The following is a 19387-nucleotide window of genomic DNA, read 5'->3' on the forward strand; positions in this document are numbered from 1 at the left end:
ATTTAAAAAAAAAACAGAAAATACTTAAAAAAATTCTACTTTTCAGTATTTCAACAAATTGTATTTATTAAAACTGTTTTTGTTAAACTAACTTAATGGGCATTTATATTGGATAAATTGTAATTCATAACTCATGCATGGCCACTTTTCTCCCCTTCTCGACAAAGTTCTCTCTGCTTTATGACAAACATTCATCTTTGTTTTTGTTCCGAACACAACCGTTTTTCTACATCCATAAAACTAAGCATTCTATTGTCACGATTTGAGTTCGTAACTCACTTTTACTATCATTTCACGAGCACGAGCCGGCGCTGAAAAAAGAACCTTTTTGTATGTAATAGGAAAAACGTCTGAGGGACTGACGAATTTCCGTATTTTTGTGCGGCTCAAGACTCCGAAAAAACGAGGAAAGTAGAAGCCAAATCCTTTTGATAATCTTACGGAGGTGAATGAGTAACACGCGATATGAAGGAAAGGGAACATAATGCCTACACTGGCTTCACCTTGAAAGAAGAATGCAGTTCATCATTGAAGACGGTGTTTGGCGATTGTTTTGGTCAAGTTAAGAAGGAAGTGAGCAGATAGAAGGCAAAAGAGAAGAATATTATACGATAAAGTCCGCGATAGATGAAAATACAACGTGTTTTAGCACATTAAATCTTATTAAGCGCTTGCTTAAAATAATGGATCTGGCGATTGTTTCGTGGACAAGCAAGGTTACGTAAATACCATATATTTGAAATTGCCGATGAATCATCATCATCATTTTTTTTTTCATGTTAGATGCGTTTGGGACAATTCTTCTCCCCTTTAATTTTATTTTTCAGACATTATAAAGTCTTCAGCGCATGGAATCACTTTTCATAGAGTTTCTTTTTTTTTTTTTTTGTATAGTTAAACTATTTAAGTACAGTTTCTGCATTTAACTCGCCACTACACATGCTTACATCATTGCTTCGCTTTCTTTTCCCTTTAAATTTTTTTTAGTATAATTAAACTAATAATATAAGAATGTTTTTTTTTAATAAAGAGATCTTTAGAAAAACTTATTTAAAAGCTTTTTTTTATAATTTTATTGATCCCGTTTAAAAATATGAGCTCAAAATTCATGTTTTAAATTATTTTATTTATTATTCTCGTACTTATTTAATTAGATTCACACAGTTATTAAAATATTAATATAAAAAAAATCTATGAGGGGTGTTTCCAATTTCTTAGATAGCTTCATCCAAATACCAATTAGATATCAAATTCAAAATAAGTTTATTCAAACATTAAAAAAAATTAAATATATTCATTATAATTAAAGAAAAATACGAATATGAATATAAAGAATACGAACACGAATAACGAAAACGTGGAAATAATAGGAACACGAATAACGAAAACGTGGAAATAATACGAACACGAGGGAAATAAATACTCTAAACAGATCTAATTTTATATTGTTTAATCGGTCTTCTGGTATTCAATCACTGACTTAATATTAACAAAACGAAATCACATTTTGTTTTGTTTTGTGTGATAATTTGTATATCCTCCTCCTAACTTTGTCTCAATTGAATAAATGAATAAGGTAAAATGGGTATTCTTTCGGAAAATAATAATGAGAAAAGAAAGCTATTAAATTTTAAATGTTAAGTATTAAAAAAAAACATTTCACATATTCTTTAAATAAAAACTTTTGAAGCGTTTTCTTAAATTCCAAAATTTACTAAAAATGAATTTTGATTATTTTTAATAAATTAGATCTTAAAATTAAAAAAAAAACTTATTATGAGTGCATTTTGAAAAACAATAAGATTCCTTTTGCAAATAAATTAAAATTATCTTTAATGGATAGTAATAAGACTTTTTATATAAAATATTCTTGATATAAATCGAAAATTTTCTATAACAAAGTATAAACTTTTGTTTTTCTGATTATATTAAAATTAAAGAGGGAAATGCATAATACATAAAAAATTCATGGATAACCATCTATTTTGGTTTTATTCCAAGCTCCTACATTTCTGGATAATTTTTCATATTTTTCCAAAAATTCGAGCTACATTTTTAAAACGAGAGTTTATATAGATTACTTGAAATTCATTTAAAACTTCTTCCTTGTAATTAAAAATATTATCCTATTAAAATCATCTATTTGTGACAAAAAAAAAGGGCCAATCAATGCATAAAAAACGAGAAACGCTGTATTTTTTCCCATCACTTCTAATCGAAGTTCCCTCTTTTTTTCCCTAAAAAGAAAGCCTTAAATTAATTAATAGTGAAGGCTGTGCTAATAGATAGTGGTCTTAAATGGACGCGAGGACTTGAGATGCGGTTGTATTTCGAGAAATGCGAGGCACGCTCGGCGTAACTCAGTGAATTTATCAGGCCGTTATTTAAGAACGCAATACGGGTGTTTACAATCCAACCAATAATCATCCGTCGACTCCGACACTGAACTTGGAACGCCCGCACTTTCGCTCGACAGCTCTTCGTCGGCACTTGTGTCAGACAATGGTTCCCCCCGCATTGTTGATCTTGCAGATTTTGACGACGCTCGCCACAGGTGAGTTCTCCTCTTCCATTCTTCTTTGCTTATTTCACATACCAAAAAATCCCGAGAAAACAGACGATTTTCTCTCGATTGCTGTTCGCTTGTTATTAATTTAAAAGTGGACGTGTTTATGCGCAAACGATTTTAGATTAAATTTCCTAATTTCAAATTATAAAACAGTCGGAATTAGGGAAAAAAAAAAAAAAAATCAGAATCTAAATATTTTGTATAAAGAGCAGATGATTTTTCTTGTGTTGCCAAATTCATGTAATTGTGCTTATATAAACAAGATTCTTATGTAATTTTTTCTAGTCTTGTTCAGAAACTTTTGATACTGGATGAAATTGAATACATATTAGAGACTGAAAATTTCCTTTCTGTTAAATAATGAACTATGAAAGGAAAATTATAGTGTTGTGTAATGAAATATACTGTAAATATTAAACGTGAAATTGAAATACATGAAGTAAATTTGAATTTAATATCTGAAATAAAAATTTTTAACCATTTTCCATTAGAATTTATTTAGTTCCGTGATAAGAATTACGACTATTGACGCAATAAGGATCTACTCGTGCACTTTAAATGCATTTCGTTAATTTTTTTTCATACTTAAAAGTAGAGAAAATATAAACTTTTGAAAATACCTGGAATTTTAAATTTATTCACGATATTTGTTGCTATTCTTTTGCCATTTTAAAGGTATTCACAAGTCTTATTTGAAATACTTAAATGATGTTTTCAAATCATACAAAATGTTTTTAATAATTCATATCTATTTTTAAAATATATATATTATTTTATAATAATATGAAAATAGATAAAATCGATAGAATATATTTTCCTGTATCAAGAAATGAACTTTCACTAATGTCTCCGCTGAAGTTATTAATTACATTTTATTTTGTCCAGAAGTATTAATAAAAGAAAATAGTATCGAAAAAAAACAACGTAAATAATTAAATTTTAAGAAATAAATGATACAGGAAAATCAAAATTTACCATTCTAATATCTATTTTAAACTAATGAAAATACTTTTAAATGAATTATCGAAAGTCAAATTCTGAGTAAATCTTGATTGTATTAATTCTGTTTTTTTAAAAAACTTTGTAATAAATTAATGTTTTGGAAGTGTTACTCGAAAAATAAATTTATTAATTCAGGAAATAAAGCAGAAAAACATTTTTTTTAACTCAGATAATTAACTTTTAAAATCATATTTATTAAGAAAACATGTCAATGCAAGTTTTTTTAATATTATTGCAATTTAATTTATGTTTTTCTGTTAGATCAGTTGCAGCTGTCAATTTTGAAATCAAAACATGAAGTTGTTCCAATAGAATAAATATTGTTTCTGTTTGATTATTTTTCAAAATAAATAAATAAATAATAAATTTCATTTCTTTATTAACTAATATATAACAAAGCAAGTTAGTTATTTATTTATTTGAATGCATAAAAGATTCTGTCATTAAATTAAAATTAAATCAATCATACTATATTTTTTCATAACTTTACAATGGAAAAAAGTAAAATTTTATTAATTTTTCGAATATTTTAAAACATTTGAAATAAACTTTTAAAAGCATTTGGCGAATTCTTAATTAAAAAAATTGAAAATACAGGATATAATTTGATTATTCTCATTTCTTAGTAAGGTTTGAGGAGGTATACAGTATAAATTGAAAACGAAGTTTTCAATATGAAAAGGATCTTTAAAGAAGAATCACTTATATTTAATTGGGAAAAGAAAATATTTTTTACATTAACTATTAAATGGATAATTAATTTGAAAAACCTAGTTTTCATTTTAAGGTTTTCTCTTCTATTCATTTATTAATACTCTTTGGAGGTGTGCTTTTTAAAATATAACTTTTTAGAATATAATCCTAATAAGGTAATAAAAATATCGCCTGCTTGAAAATATATATATAAGTACATATCTGAGAGAGATGATAATGTAAATTGGTGGAAGATTTCCGACTAGGCAGTTATTTAAGGCGGCTTGGCGGATGGGGCCACAGACAGGTCTATAAATAAAATTTTTATTTGTTTAGTTACTAACTAAATTTTTGAAAAAATACAAATTCTACGAATTAAAAAATATTAATATAACACTAGCATTTTATCAAAATACTAATACTAGTACTTGTTATTATCGTACTACTTGTTTAGACTTTTAAGTATTTTATTATGGTTGGTTAATTATTACTACAACTTATAACCCATCCGTCTAGTCAAATTATATAGTGCAAACGTAAATGCCATTCAGTAAAAAATAATCTTAAAACTAAAAAAAAAAAAAAAAAAAAAAAAGACGTACATTTTTACCTTTATCCGAATTGAAGTTACTGAAATAAAAGTTTAACCCAAAATAAATAATAAATAATAATATGTTAATTTGGTTAAAAATGTGTAGATCTGAGAAATTGATTTTACTAAAAAGAGAGGTCTCAGAATTTGCACTGCCCAGGGCCACAAAGTGTCCCAAAACATTACAAAATCTTTGCATTTCATAAAGGTTCATATATGGATCTAAGATGATACACAAACGATAATTATAGAAAATATTTCATCAGTCAGAATTTTGCTGCAGTGAATATTTGGATGCTTTTATCATTAGAATATAAATTCCCACAATTTATTATATGTATATATATTTTCTCAGTTCATTTTTTTTCACTACAGTGCAAATCTGACATTATTTCAAGATCAGAATCTTTAGTTTTGAGCTTGATAAGTAAAGGTAGCTGGAATTAATTTTAAAGGCTAATTTCTTCCTAAAACTTTTCTTGGTTAGTTTATAATAATGGCATTATTCTCTTGCAACGCATAAATTTACATAGACCACGGGCAAGGCTGCTACGAGAGCTCATATTTCTATTTACAAAGTTTTACTCATGGAACTTGTGTTCTTCGTAGTATAGTAAGGAAGGCAGATGTTTGTGTATTAATTGCATAGCATTGGCAAACAATAGTTACAAAATATCGATAATGGGCATGAATGCAATATTTTTACTGAATTTAAAGTAGCTGATATTTTTGATGATTAATTGCTGGCTTGCGGGTAATACATAAGTACCGAAAAATGTAATATGTATTTAGAATACCCTTTTTCCCCACCGTCAGTAATTTAAGTTTGACGTAGTACTACAATTGTAGTACAACATAACAAATTTCATTTTGTTTAAATCATTGGGCTTTTAGAGTTATTGTTTATATGCATAGGAAAATACAGATTGATAGGTAGTTAACTCTTTGACAGATTTGGTTCAAGTTTTATAAGAGTTCTTTAGATGTTAGAATTGTGAATCAAATTTTATTTATCTAAGTTGTTAAGTTTTTGAATTATCATGTTTACGTGCAATCTAAGTATGGATCGACAGAAGGTCTACCTCTTAGTGTATTTGTTCTAAATTTGATACAGGTATACAGTTTAGATGGTAAACTTTGCACCAAATTTTATCCATCTAGGTCTGTTTGTCTTTTAATTATCAGTTTAAAATATATTCGGACAGCTTGAAGGTCTGAAACGCGAAGTTTCATCAAATCTCGAGTTCGAATCTGTTGAAGATTACAATACCTTTCCTCTAAATGGAATTTATTTAGAATTTGACAGTAATTTACGAATTTGTTTTCAAATCCATATGTCATTTTCACTGAAGAACATGATTCTAAAATTGTGTGCTTCGGACTCAAGAAGTATAAAAAACGAAGAGATTCGTCAAAATCTAGCGATCGAATTTTCTGACGATTACAATGCTTTTCCTTTGTATACTTCTTATATCAGAAAGTAAAAAATGGAATACAACAGTCTTTGTCTGAACTCTAAAAGGAAAGGTCGAACACTGGAAATCCAGGGTCGCACCAACGAACTGTCTGATAATTTTGACAAATTTTTTTTAACATTGCTAAGAATGGGATTGGATCTGGAATAAGAGACATGACTTAATAAACAAGCTACTAACGAGAGACGTATTGCAGAGGTTCTTCTGCATTTGTTCAAAGCTCTAAACAATAACTCTGCAGTAGGAAACAGTGGTACTTCGATGCAATTAGAACTGTAAGAGCATATGTAGAAAATAAGCATAATCTGTTTCGAAAATATTCTTGAAGAACTGAAAAATGTAAACCTGAAGTAAATTACTGATTTTTTTAAAATCAGAATATTTATTATTCATCATTTTATTATTATTTCTGCAGTTTTTTTTTACTCTGTGTACATTTTAAAAAGTATTGCAGATTTTAATTTCTGCACTTGAAATTTAAAATGAAATTTCTCGGAAATGATGCAGTTATAAGTAAATCTGGAAATATTTAAAAAATATTCTAGATATTTCATTATTCATTTTACTATACTTTTAACTCTGAAATGCTGAAAAGCCTCAAATGTCTGTTTTTTGAAACTACGGTGGACGCTCGAGATTCCTGGATATCAGTTCGAAATCTTCCCCCTTTGTCAAATATGACTGTTTAAATTATCGAGATGTGCGCTTTATTCACTATAGATATTTTCTCAGATGGGGTTGGGGAATGATGAGACTTTCTGAGAATTCTCAAAAGATGTCAGAGCGTATATTTGTTTAATAGCTGTCAGCTAAGCGCAGTCCCATTTTGTATATCATCTCTTGAAGAAAAGAGATGTCAGCTTTTTGTGGAGGTTTCTTATCTTTGAAAGAAAACTCGGGCTGTCTAATTTTCTGAGGCACCTGAATTTGAATTCTTTTAGGAATGAGGGTCTTTAACAAATTAGAGTTAGTTGATGTTCGAATATGTTGATGTTAGTTAGTGATACTCGAAAAGTGTACCAGATTTGGTATCATACAACAGCAATTCATAACATTTCGTGTACTTGCCATTAGAAATATCTGCTTATTTTTTGCTCTATGTTTTTTTGGCTATATTGTCCGATTTCCTGTTATTTTATTGTATTTCATATCATTTGCTGTTTACAGTAGTATCATTCCTTTTTGTCAGCATTGTTAAATTGCATTGACGTTGTTTTGAAACCAAAATATTTTTAGTTGATTTCTTTTCTAAATTTCTTAATAAATAGATTTTCTTTTGTATTGGAAAATATATTTATGTCTAAAAGATATTGTATGATATAGATTAAAAAACATTTCTTCAAATTATTATCTTTTTAATAAGCAAAGATTAGGGAAAAGAAATTTGTGTAACATTTTTATCTGGATCCTTTTCATAGATAAAAATTATTATTTTTATTAAAAAAATATGTGAAGAATGTTAATAAAATGTTTAATATTAGAAGATCAGCGTTACGCACAATATCATAGAGTTATAGTATGTAGTTATTTAGATGGTATACATGGTTCAGTTTGTCATTTGACTCCGACGCCATTATGAAATGAGAAACAAGATTGATATAACGATTGTATTGGTGGTGATCTGCTTTGCTGTGTTGGATTCCAGATTTCAACAAAAATCAAAATGCTATCGTCTATAAAAATTTCATCTCTTCGACTTATAATCACCTGCATTTATGATTATAAAAAATGTACTTCAAAATAAAATGTAATTTTTGGTTGTTTTTTTATCTACAGTAAATGCAAGCGAGTACTTATTAATGTATTTTTTACATTATATTTAAAAATTGCTCTTATATAGGCTGAATTTATGCATTTTATGTACGATAAAATTTAATTAATAAGTAATTTACAAATCATTTGAATGAAAATAAAGTCAAAGAATAAAAATACGACTTACGACCTAGTCAAATGGAGTGGAACTTGATAATATTACGAATCTTTAATGCTAATCTATCGATTAATGTTATAATTGCAAATTATAACTGTTAATAGCTATTACATTTTAGAGGGTTGCACCGACAAAACCATTCTTACAGCAAAGCAGTCGTTTACATATATTTGTTTCTACTCTATTCTTTTACTAATGTTTTGATATTTAGGACAATTAGACACTGTCCTTGGGGATCCCGATTATGATTATGCCGCCATCCCCAACGAGGAAGAGCAGGTGGTGCCTTTCAAGGACTACATACCCATCCAAAGTAGCAACGAGCGCAAGTTTCTTGAAGGACTAGTCATAGAGGCCGGAAGACATGTGTTGTTTCCCGAACTCTACAAAATGGACAGTGACAGGTCGTCTAGTGAAAATGACCCACTACAGTCAAGTTATTCCCGAGAGCTCCCGACCAAAAACATAAGCCCCAAATTCTACGAGATTCGTGGACAGCCAGAATTCGAACAGGTGTACACGAACAGGAAAACAAGGCGTCTCAATTGTCCCGAGGACTGTATTATGTACAAGCCAGTTTGTGGAAGCGACGGGAAAGTGTATCCTAGCGAATGCCATTTGCTGAAAGAAAATTGTGGGTGAGTAAAATCACTAATGATTCATCCAAATACTGATGTTTGTGAACACAAGGAATCATTTAATCTGTAATATCATGAGAGTACATACAAAATGGCTAAAAAAAGATGGCTCAAATTTTGAAGATGTGGTTATATGCATCAAAACATATTTTTCAAAACATCGTAAGAATTTACCAGATCAGAAATGAAAATCCCGGTCAGTTGAGGGCACATATTATTAAACGCGTTAATGCCAGCAAAAACAACACTATCAAAAATCAGCGAGAGTATTGACCCCAAAACCTTTTCGCACCCTTATTAATAAAGACGATAGTTGCTCATTATGCACCGTTTATTATCTAGGCGCCACTTCCTAATAGACAAATTAATTACAGAATTTCATAATTTCATGTGTATTACCATCTCTTGACGTTTGGCTCATCATTTTGAAATCGCCAAGTTTATTAAAAATTTAAATAGACACAGACTAAATACTCAGATTATTGGCTTTGTTGACTGAAAATCATTTTAGCTATGTAATTTTCGAACCACGGCTCGCTGCTGAGTCAAATTTTTTGGCAGCCCATTTTGTATTTGGTTATCACGTGTTAAAATAATTATTTGCTCTATATTCTTTTGTGTTTTGGATTGCAGAAAAAATAAAACCGTACTTCACTAGATTGTTAGCCATTTTCATTTCGATGTTTAGATTTCGTACCAGGCTCTACCAGTAAAGATAAGTTTTAACGTAACCTGAATAATCGACTAGCAAACAATACTTTTAATGCAAATTAAAAAAAAAAAGATACACCAGATACATCTATGCCACTTTCAATGTCCAATAGTTAAGATAAAACTGGTATAATGCGTTTTACAGAAGCGTTCTGGCTTTAGTTTATCTTTTTAGTAGCCGATACTATACTAGGCATTGCTCGGAATGAAAATATTTTCAAGTATAAATATTCATGACCCTTTTTAAAGCAGTTTTCTATTTTATAGTCTTTTGTTGGGTTTTTTTTTCTGTCGGTCCAGTTCATTCTAATTTTCGATCAGCAACGGAATTCCTTTTTCCTTTAAGCGTCTATACTTTGAGACAGTTTGTTGATTTTAACACTTTTGGAATTTCATTTTTCTCTTATCATTGTTAAAGTAATGATAGAAATTTCTTCATAGCACGATATTACTTCATGACATGATTTGAAGTACCATTCTGTTTTTCCCTCTTTTTGATGTTTGTGTACTGCATACTTTTCCTATTTTTCCCTCCTCTCCCCAGTAGAGATGGGATTCAGCTTACTTGAATAATTTTATACAATGATTAGGAGTTTTTAAAAAATATGAAAATTGAACAAACATCTCACAGTAAGGAAACTAATGTCATCGGATTGCTGCTTTAGAATATCAAAAGGTGTACATGTAACGGAATAACCAGAGGGAGTGGTTCTCTCATATTCTGTTATGAAGGTGTTATCTCTCCCCCCTCCCCCTTGCATAAAATTATGTTTATTGGGCAAGGCTGTAAACGCCACGAGGTCTCAAAATTTTATGCGTTTTTGTTGTGCATTCTTTGTACAACACAGAAATCCGTTACTGTTTGTACATTAATTGCTACCATTGGCGAATAGTAACTAAGAAAAGTAAATCTTTAAAGTGAATGTAGCGTTTATAATGAATCTAACGAGCTATTTTTGGCAGTAAATCCCGGACACAGATTACGAGAAAATGCGGATATGTATTTTTAACACTTTTTTTCCGGTGGATTGAAACAAAAATTGAACACAGAACTATAATTGCAGTCACAAGATTTTGCAGCAAATTTCATTTATTTAAGTTTTCCCATTTATGAGTTATTGCGTTCACATGCATGAGGAAGCCCTGACGGACAGATGGTCAACTCCTTGGATATGGATCTACACTTCAAATGATAAATAAGTTTGCCAAATTTTCTTTTTGTTTTGTAGTCATCGTGTTCGTTTATATATGGGTAGTCAAACAAACAGAATGGATTTCGTTTTTTACGCAAAATTTGATACAAATCTATAAATTTGGTATAAAGTCCTTATACAAAATTTAATCTGTCTGGGTCAAAGTCTATTTTTGAGTTAAAGTCTTCATAGACAGACATAATCCCCCCCCCCCAAAAAAAAAAATTCAGATTTAGGAAGATTTTAAATATATAGATTCATCAAAAGCTCGAGTTCAAATTTTTTGACTATTACGATGCTTCTTTTTTGTATATTTTGTATACGAGGAACCAAATATAAAAGTAAAAATTTTGCTTCAGAGTTTGATCCCAAAGAAAGTAATATTTTGATCATAACTTTGGATAGTGAAAAATACATATGAGTGAAGAGTTTGATAATGCAATAAAATTGCTTTGAATTTAATTACAAAAAACAGAAAACATTGTAGTTAAATATATTTAATAAATATTATGTACAAATGATAAAAATTCAAGAAAAAAAATATTGTAAGGTATTTAAAACTTAAGTGATTCCTCTTTAAAACGGTATTCATTAAAATTCGTTTCGCCCGTAATTATTTCAGACTCTCTGATAAAAACTTTAAGAAAAGCGCTGCAATTAGGTTAATTTTTATTACTTAATTTTAAAAATGTTGTTTAATTATTTTTGAAAGTTGGAAATAGCTCATTTAAAATGGAAAAAAATCCCAGAATGGTATATGCAAATTTCATGTCATTACTACTCACCGTTTAATTTTGTAAAGATTTTGTAATAAACATATACATTTTTTGCTTTATATTATAGTTATACATTGAGTAGCTGGTCTATTTATAATAAACTGCAATTAAATAACAAACAAATGAATGATAAATAAAATAATAAATGCAGAGATAACAAACTATAGCGTAGAAATAAAATGTAAAGAAAACTACGTTTAGAACACATTTCAAAACAATATTTTCACAATTTCGTTACAGTTTTAATATTACGGGATTCAGAAGTTTTCCTGTAAAATATCAGATAACCAGATAAAGTAAACTGTAATAAAAATAAGAATTATTACGGTAAAAATAGCTTTTATGCTGAGTGAAGCGATAATTGGAATTATTGCATTTTATTTCTTCTATCCAGGCTGGTGAATGTGACCAAAGGCCCATGGTCCAAGTGTCGGGGCAAGCATTACTTGTGTCCGGCCCATTGCCTGGATTTCAGCGATCCCGTGTGTGCATCCGATGGTAAAATCTACCACAACATCTGCGTCATGAGAAAACGAAACTGCGGGTAAGAGTAACCTTGCAAAAACTTTTTAGATCTTACAGTTATGAGTTGGCCATTTTAACGCATCTAAACGATTTCATTATAGAGACGATAAAGGACAGTTTTGTGGGTTTGCGTAATTTTGGAAAGAAACAATATTGAAAAGTGGGTGCTCCTTCGTATACAGATTAGAAGTATGTAGGCGAAATAATTAATTTACTTTGGAAAGCTAATGTTACACTGTTTGTTAGTCAATGCCATGATGTGTGAGAGAATAGCAGAGCAAGAGAGGAGCATTAGTTGTTTGGATAGTTGTCATAAAAATAGGAACACTACACATTAATCCCAAAAAAGAATTAATTACTTCAATTATCGAAAGAGAAAAAATCATTCTATGTGGTAAGATTTAAATCAGATCTTTAGTTTCTGAAAGCAATCAGTATTAACGAGAGGCATCCACAAAGAAAAAAATAAATAATTTTATTTTGGATTAAAGGAGATCCAACTTCTTATGTTTAACATCATTGCATGGAAATTTTTTAGACTAGATTCACCTATTTTTTTTTGTTGTTGTTGTTGTTATTTTTTAAGAATTTACTCTTAATTATATAATAATATACTGAATATCGTCGCAACATACGGCAGTATACTTTATTTAAGTGCTTAAGAATGTGGTTACAAATGTTTGCGCTTCCGGGTTCAAACCACCTGTCATCAAATTAATGCCCCCCCCCCGAAAAAAAAGCTGTCAGAATCTGATGTGAGAATTGTAAAGAAACGTTGAGTACTTGTTTGGTAAGTTTCATTGTTGTTAAAATTAAATTTTGCGACGTAGTATCATGGGAAGAAAAGTGAACTCTTTCAATTTAATGACCAGATTCAGCATCTAAATCATGATAATAGAAAGGACCAATAGAGGACAATGAATGATTATCCTGCCTAGAAGGGGGGGGGGAGCCGCGTCTTACGAATACTTTAATTCTAAGAAACCAACCTCATTTGTAAGTAGCATATTATTGGAACACTAAGTAGATATACTGATAACATTGGTCTCTTTTCGATATTACTGCATATAAATAAAATCATTTGAAATATTTAATTCAATATAATTTGAATTGTTCATCTCATTTATCTGCAAGCACAAAGTGGAGAATTTAGAGAATTTTTTTGAAAAAATAATTATAAAAACTGAATAAGCGATCAGAAGCAAACCTTAGAAAAAAAGATACCTTCTTTTGAATTTATTTTATCGGAAGAGGAATATAATTAGATGTGTTAATCGATAACACTCACAAATAATTTAATTACAAAATTCTATAATTATTATCCAAAGTAGAATTTTTATGCCCTGACTGCTAAATTAAAATACATTTTATACCTTTCATAATACGTTAACAGTTTTTAAAAATTTGAAATCCTACAAATATTGATTTATACTGGATTGATTTTTTTCGAAATCACTGCAAATTATTTTAATGCTTTTACTACATTTAAATCTTACCATTTAATCGTAAAATTTAACTTCATTAGAAAATTCAGTGGATTCCCGTAAACTTCTGAGAATAGGGAATTTTATTGTTATACGGGATATACCTACAAGGCCATCTTATTAAATACACAAAGTAGAAAATTGTTTAGTGGCCACTACAAGTTTAGGAAGGGCACGAGCCCTTGAGATTTTTTTTTTTTGCAATGCTTTCATTTAATTACAAAAGCTGTGTAATCAAACTTATTCAAATTTTAATCTTCTTTTTAAAATTTAATTTTGAAACATTATTCTAGTAACATCCTAATTAATTACCATTTGCACCTTTCATATTAAGTTATTTTATTACTCTAAAAATTGTGATCTTTGATTGTTAAAGAAGATCCGATCCTTTTATTAAATGTTATTTAGCGTGTGCCAAGAAAAGTTTTGTCATTTTTTTTTCACTATTTTGCTTAAAATTACTCTGCATTTGTGCATTTTTTTTGAGCGATGTATTAAAACCATCTTTTAAAAAAAGTGATACGCTATTAGATGTTTTGCTTTTTTTTTTCGAATTATCAAAATTTTCTACTTAGAAATATTTCTTAAAAGATTAAATAAAAAGAAATCGGTTTTGAAAATGTAAAAGGAAAAGGGGATCTCGAATTTTGTATTGTCTAAAGACTCTTAGAAGACTTAATGCAGCCTTCCATATTCTGTCCGACGAATTTACTGTGTATTGTAAAATTGTACGTTTGTTAGTGAGAATTTATTTTTTAAAACTGCCAACTTCATCGAATATAAAGAACAAATTAGTACAAACATTTGCTTTCCTAAACGAAAAATCAAAACTTATGTGAGCTATTCAATTTAGCGAACTGGCAATACGGTATTGCCAAATGTGAATTAGTATTAGTGGCAATTTGTTCATCCCATTACAAGAATCTATGTTATCAATGTTTATACCTATATTTCTGTTTCGATACGATGTTTCATTTTTCTGCTTTTCAGGCAGTGCTTTTTTATTCAATGACTCCGCGACGCCTGTATATTTATTTAAAAAAATATTTACCATTGTGGAGCGAAAAATGGCTCATAAACTCCTCGGTTATTTTAAAGATCAATGGCTTTGTCGCTGTTACTTTCTTTTTCACATTTTTCTTATTTAGAAATTTTAGTTAAAAATTCACAAAATATCATTCACAAAAGACACAATTAAACCGCCTGAATTTGCCTGAAATTTTTATCTTAAAATAATAGTGCTTTTATATTGCAATATTTTCTGTAAATTACTTGATACAAAAGTCATCCAAAAATTCACTGCCATCTACCAAACAGAGAAGTTAGAGTTTTGTTCGATAGTAGATACAACCTAAGAAATGAATTCTTAAAACTGTAATTATATATTAAATTAATTAAAAATGAATCAAAATTCTGATTTTCCCCCCTTGATAACTCGGAGTTTATTATTATTAAAAATTATATTTACACATTTCTAAAATTCTAGATTTTAGTTTTTCATGATGCAAATTTTATTCATATTAATTTTTGAAATTTTAAAATAATTTGCAAATATGCTTTTTTTTATTGTTACAATAAAATTCAAATTAATTTTATTGCCAATTATCAATTTTATCATCAAATCTTTCATTCGCGTACTTTTGCCGATGTTAACGTTACAATAAAAATGGTTGTTTTGATTTACTTTGAATTTCAAGGCAAAATTTCCACTTTGGTGTGTACTGGCATGATAATGTTTTCAAGTTGACATTCTTTCAGTTAACAGCGTGATATAAAGGTCGTTATTCAAATAATGCAAAGGCTGTTGCAATGACGCCAGTCGAAGACAAGACAGAAGAAACGAACAAAAAACATTAACAAACTATCTTATTTCGAACAAAACATTCAAACTACTTTAAAAAGTGTTTTCTTGCTTTACACTGTCTCCTATTTGCTTTTTTAAAATCAAATGAGTCAATTGTTCATTTTCATAATATATATCCACTAGTTTTGTATTTTCTGGTTTCTAGTTTCTAAATCTGAAAGAGAAGAAAATAAACTGCGGTAAAAACTACTTGCCTTTAAAGCAATCTAGAAAACTATGAGCCACCCTTTATAATTGGGTTAAAACTTTCAAAGGTTAAAATTTATAAAAATGAAGTGAAAGGAAGGGCACTTATCCTTCAAAGCTCTTGAAAGAATATCGAAATATGCAATTTTTTTCTCTTTGTCTTCTTAAACACGTGGAATGTCACCTCGGGTGGTGACATCAGTTTATTGGAAGCTGTGTCATTGATAAAACTTGTTCACTCAGCAAGAACTAATTAAATTAATTCAATAGCTATCCGTTTTAAAGCAGTTTCGTTTCTTCGTGATCCTCGCAACTAGTAGAAAATTGTTTAGTTGAAAATTTTCGATTCATTCACGTGATTATGCTGCGTTATAATGAAACTGCTCTTGGTGGAGGAAAAGTGTACAAAATAAATGCGTATTTTTAGATGTAACAATTGTTTTTCTGGCAAGATTTATTTGGAAAAATCTATTACAATTTTACACCTTGCAGTTTTGTTAATATGATAACAGTAATATTTCAGTTTACAAGGCAGACACAAAATAACATACCGATTTTCATTGGTGTAAATTATTGCTTTATGAGTTAGTGTGCTTATATGCATGCGAAAGTAAAGATCGGCAGATGGTCAGCCATTTCACGGAATTTGGTTCAAAATTTGATAAGTTTTTATATTTTAGATGATATATCTGTGTATCAAATTTAATTTGACTAGGTCTTTGCGTTTTGTGGTTATTGAGTTCAGTTGTATCGAATCGACTTTGATACAACTGATTCATCCCTCATGTGAATGGATTTCGTTCAAAATTTGATAGAAAGCTACAAATTCGATAGAAAGCACGTAAATCAAATTTCATCAATCTAAATGCATTTTTGAATCATAATGTTCACAAACAGACTGACAGGTATAATTCTAAAAATACATTTAATGGACTCAGACAGGTATGAAATCAAGAGATTCCTCAAAATCTCGATTGCGAATTTTTCGACAATTAAAATGCTTTCTTTCTGTATTTCGTACACGAGAAAGTAAAAAGTATAGAATTCAATATTTGTATAGTGAGTATTTTGATTTCTGCTATAAAATTAATGACATTTGAGATTTCATTTTTATTTTAATGCTTGTTTTTGCTACTGTGAAAAGTACGATTACGAATGCAGTGGTTAGCAAAGGAAATTATATAAGGAAGTGAAGTTAAAAATATCCGGTCATATATCTAAGGGGTTAGCATGGAGAGAAAACCTTAGTGCTTTTTTAACATGCTTTGAAGTCAAATTTGATGAAGGGGGAAAAAAATCCGCCATAATATCACGTCCCGGACACCTTTTACCCTTACTATACAATTGTACACACAATATATATCATGAAAATTGTGATTATTTCGTAAACACAGCAATAATTTTAAGTCTATGTTTTTATGCTACGTACGTAAATTATTTTATTTTCCATATATTTAAACTTGAATACGGAAGGGTAAAATTCTTAGCTTTCACTTTAACATATGAAAAATAACGGGACTAACCTGTTGATTCATATGTCTGAAGGGACTATAAATGTTTTCCAGTGACTGACCAAACACAAGACGAACGAGAGCCCGTTGTTCTTGAGGTTGTCTTCTTCTGACAGGATGTCGTAAAGACAACCCTATTAGGTTGAGTTGGTTTTGTGCGAATGCATTTCCTGTTACCCGCTTGTTAGAGTTCTGTTTTTGTTAAACTTCCCGTAAGAACAGTTTTATTGGAGTTGTATTTGCATTTTATTCTCAAATAGTTTTTTAACATGCCAATACAGTCCCATAGGAATTGGTTATTGATCTCCGGTTTGGACCAAAACTATAATGTTTTCAAATTCATTATGCCGATTCGAAATCCATGTTATTATGTATTCGAATTTACGATAGCATTTAGGTTTCAGCTATAATCGAGCCCGGAGGTTAAGAACTTTCGAGTTCATGAACTGTATTACATTCAACCCAGACCCTATCTGAGAGATGACATTAAATAAGTAGATAGAGTTTGATTTGGTGTTTGGAGTTTATGCAATGAATGCATTGATATGCAAAGATGCCCCAAAAACGACCACTAAAAAGTTTAAGCACTTGATAAGTATGATCTGCAGTGTAAATAAAAAGGAATGCGAGAATATGCTTCCGGTAGTTTGTTAAAAAGTATGAATAAATCAAAATATTTTTTAAAAAATATGTACAATTTATTATTTATTAATTTATTTAATTCTTTTGTGTAAAATACTTTTCAACATTACACTGTTATTTTTTAAGAATACATCATTTTTATTAAGCCTACGTACTAGATTCTGAGATTCGCTGAATTTGTGTTGGGGGGGGCGAAGAATTACAGAAAGGTAATTTCCCGAGGGGGATTTTTTTAAAGGAGAGTAAAAATTACCACAAATGAAGTCAGATAGGGAAAGAGCGTCGTTTGGCAATTCTACAGGGAAGAAATTAAATAAAGACTCATTATGGATAGTAATTTTAACACAATATTACAATGCCCTGAGAATTTAAAAATATTAAAAGAAATGATGGAAAAGATCTCTAACCTTTTATTAACAGTTTGAAGATTCTTTGAACTTTTATTCGCCGTTGGTTTTCCGATGCAAAAGTTTGGGTATTTAATGAGCATAACAGCTAGTCACAATAATTCAGCTTTATAAGGCTTATTTCTGTGGTAACGAGGTAAAAGGCTCTGATTTAAAAAAAAAAAAAGCTGAAAATCTCCTTGCTAAGATCCTGAGGTAAGGCACATCAATGCAAGAAAGTTGGCATTCTGCGCATCTCATCTTTTATGCATTTAATTTTGATGATTTCCAAAGTATATAACATTTGAAAATAAAATACGCTAAGAATTTCTTTCTTTTCAACTGGAAAGAAATTAATAATGAATTAATGAAATGCGAAAATTAGTTTCCTGTTTCGTTTAAACTAATTAGTTAGATTCTGATGCATTGAAATCTAAGTGATTCCAGTCGTGCAAGTCGACAGGATTGTACGATGACCAGAAATCGGGTCTTTTCTGCTACATTTCTTTTGATATGTTTACAGAGTTTTTTGTTTCCCCTCCCCCCCCCAAAAAAAAAAATAAGTTTTCGGATTAGGTAATACATATGGTAAGAAATTCTTTGAATTAAAAACTTTCTTACAACGCTTTTTTAAAAATATAATAATATTGTACAGTATAACGTATGGTTCAATCAGTTATAAACACGATTGATGAAATTAGATTTCAGGGAAGTGAACTCTACTTTGAGAGAAATTTGTAAAAAAAGTTTCGTTTTTTATTTCAGTATTATTATTGTAAAGTAGAATATCATATCAAGTTAAATTAGAATTAATTAAAAATATCCTTTTTTTGTTTTGGAAACAAAACTGATTCTAAAAACTAATGTAATGTATGTACTCCAAGATTCGGTTGATATGCATTCTAATACATCATTTGCTTCAAAAAGAGTCATATTTGCACATCTGTCAACAGTCCTTTGCTGATCACACATTTTTATGTATTTCGTGTACTTTTTTCGTCTTACGTCTACTTGCCACTCAAAATGGGTTTTTGCAATCTAGAGTGCAATTGTAAATTATATTGCAGCTCATTTTTAAATAGCTTAATGCAACAATCGTCATTTTAAAAATTTAAATACTAATTACATCTTATAATAACAAGAATTTATAGAACAAACTTCAAGTTGTAACACCTAAAAAGCTAAACTTATGCATTTTGCAAATAAGACA

The 19387-nt window shown here is 29.5% G+C and overlaps 1 protein-coding gene across 2 annotated transcripts in view; it reads left to right on the forward strand.

Moving 5' to 3' along the window:
- Positions 1-2339: 2339 nt before the first annotated feature.
- The window catches only part of LOC129985225 (agrin-like), a 39197-nt gene continuing 22149 nt past the window's right edge, over positions 2340-19387 (forward strand). The window contains exons 1-3 of one of the 2 annotated variants that reach the window (XM_056095169.1): positions 2340-2554; positions 8473-8899; positions 11974-12123. In XM_056095169.1, coding sequence (XP_055951144.1) covers positions 2503-2554; positions 8473-8899; positions 11974-12123 — 629 coding nt within the window. In that variant the 5' untranslated portion in view covers positions 2340-2502. The remainder of the gene's footprint in view (positions 2555-8472; positions 8900-11973; positions 12124-19387) is intronic. The other variant, XM_056095168.1, reaches the window with a different exon arrangement.

This window comes from Argiope bruennichi, chromosome 9, assembly GCF_947563725.1.
Source record: "Argiope bruennichi chromosome 9, qqArgBrue1.1, whole genome shotgun sequence".
NCBI classification, from domain to species: Eukaryota; Metazoa; Arthropoda; class Arachnida; order Araneae; family Araneidae; genus Argiope; species Argiope bruennichi.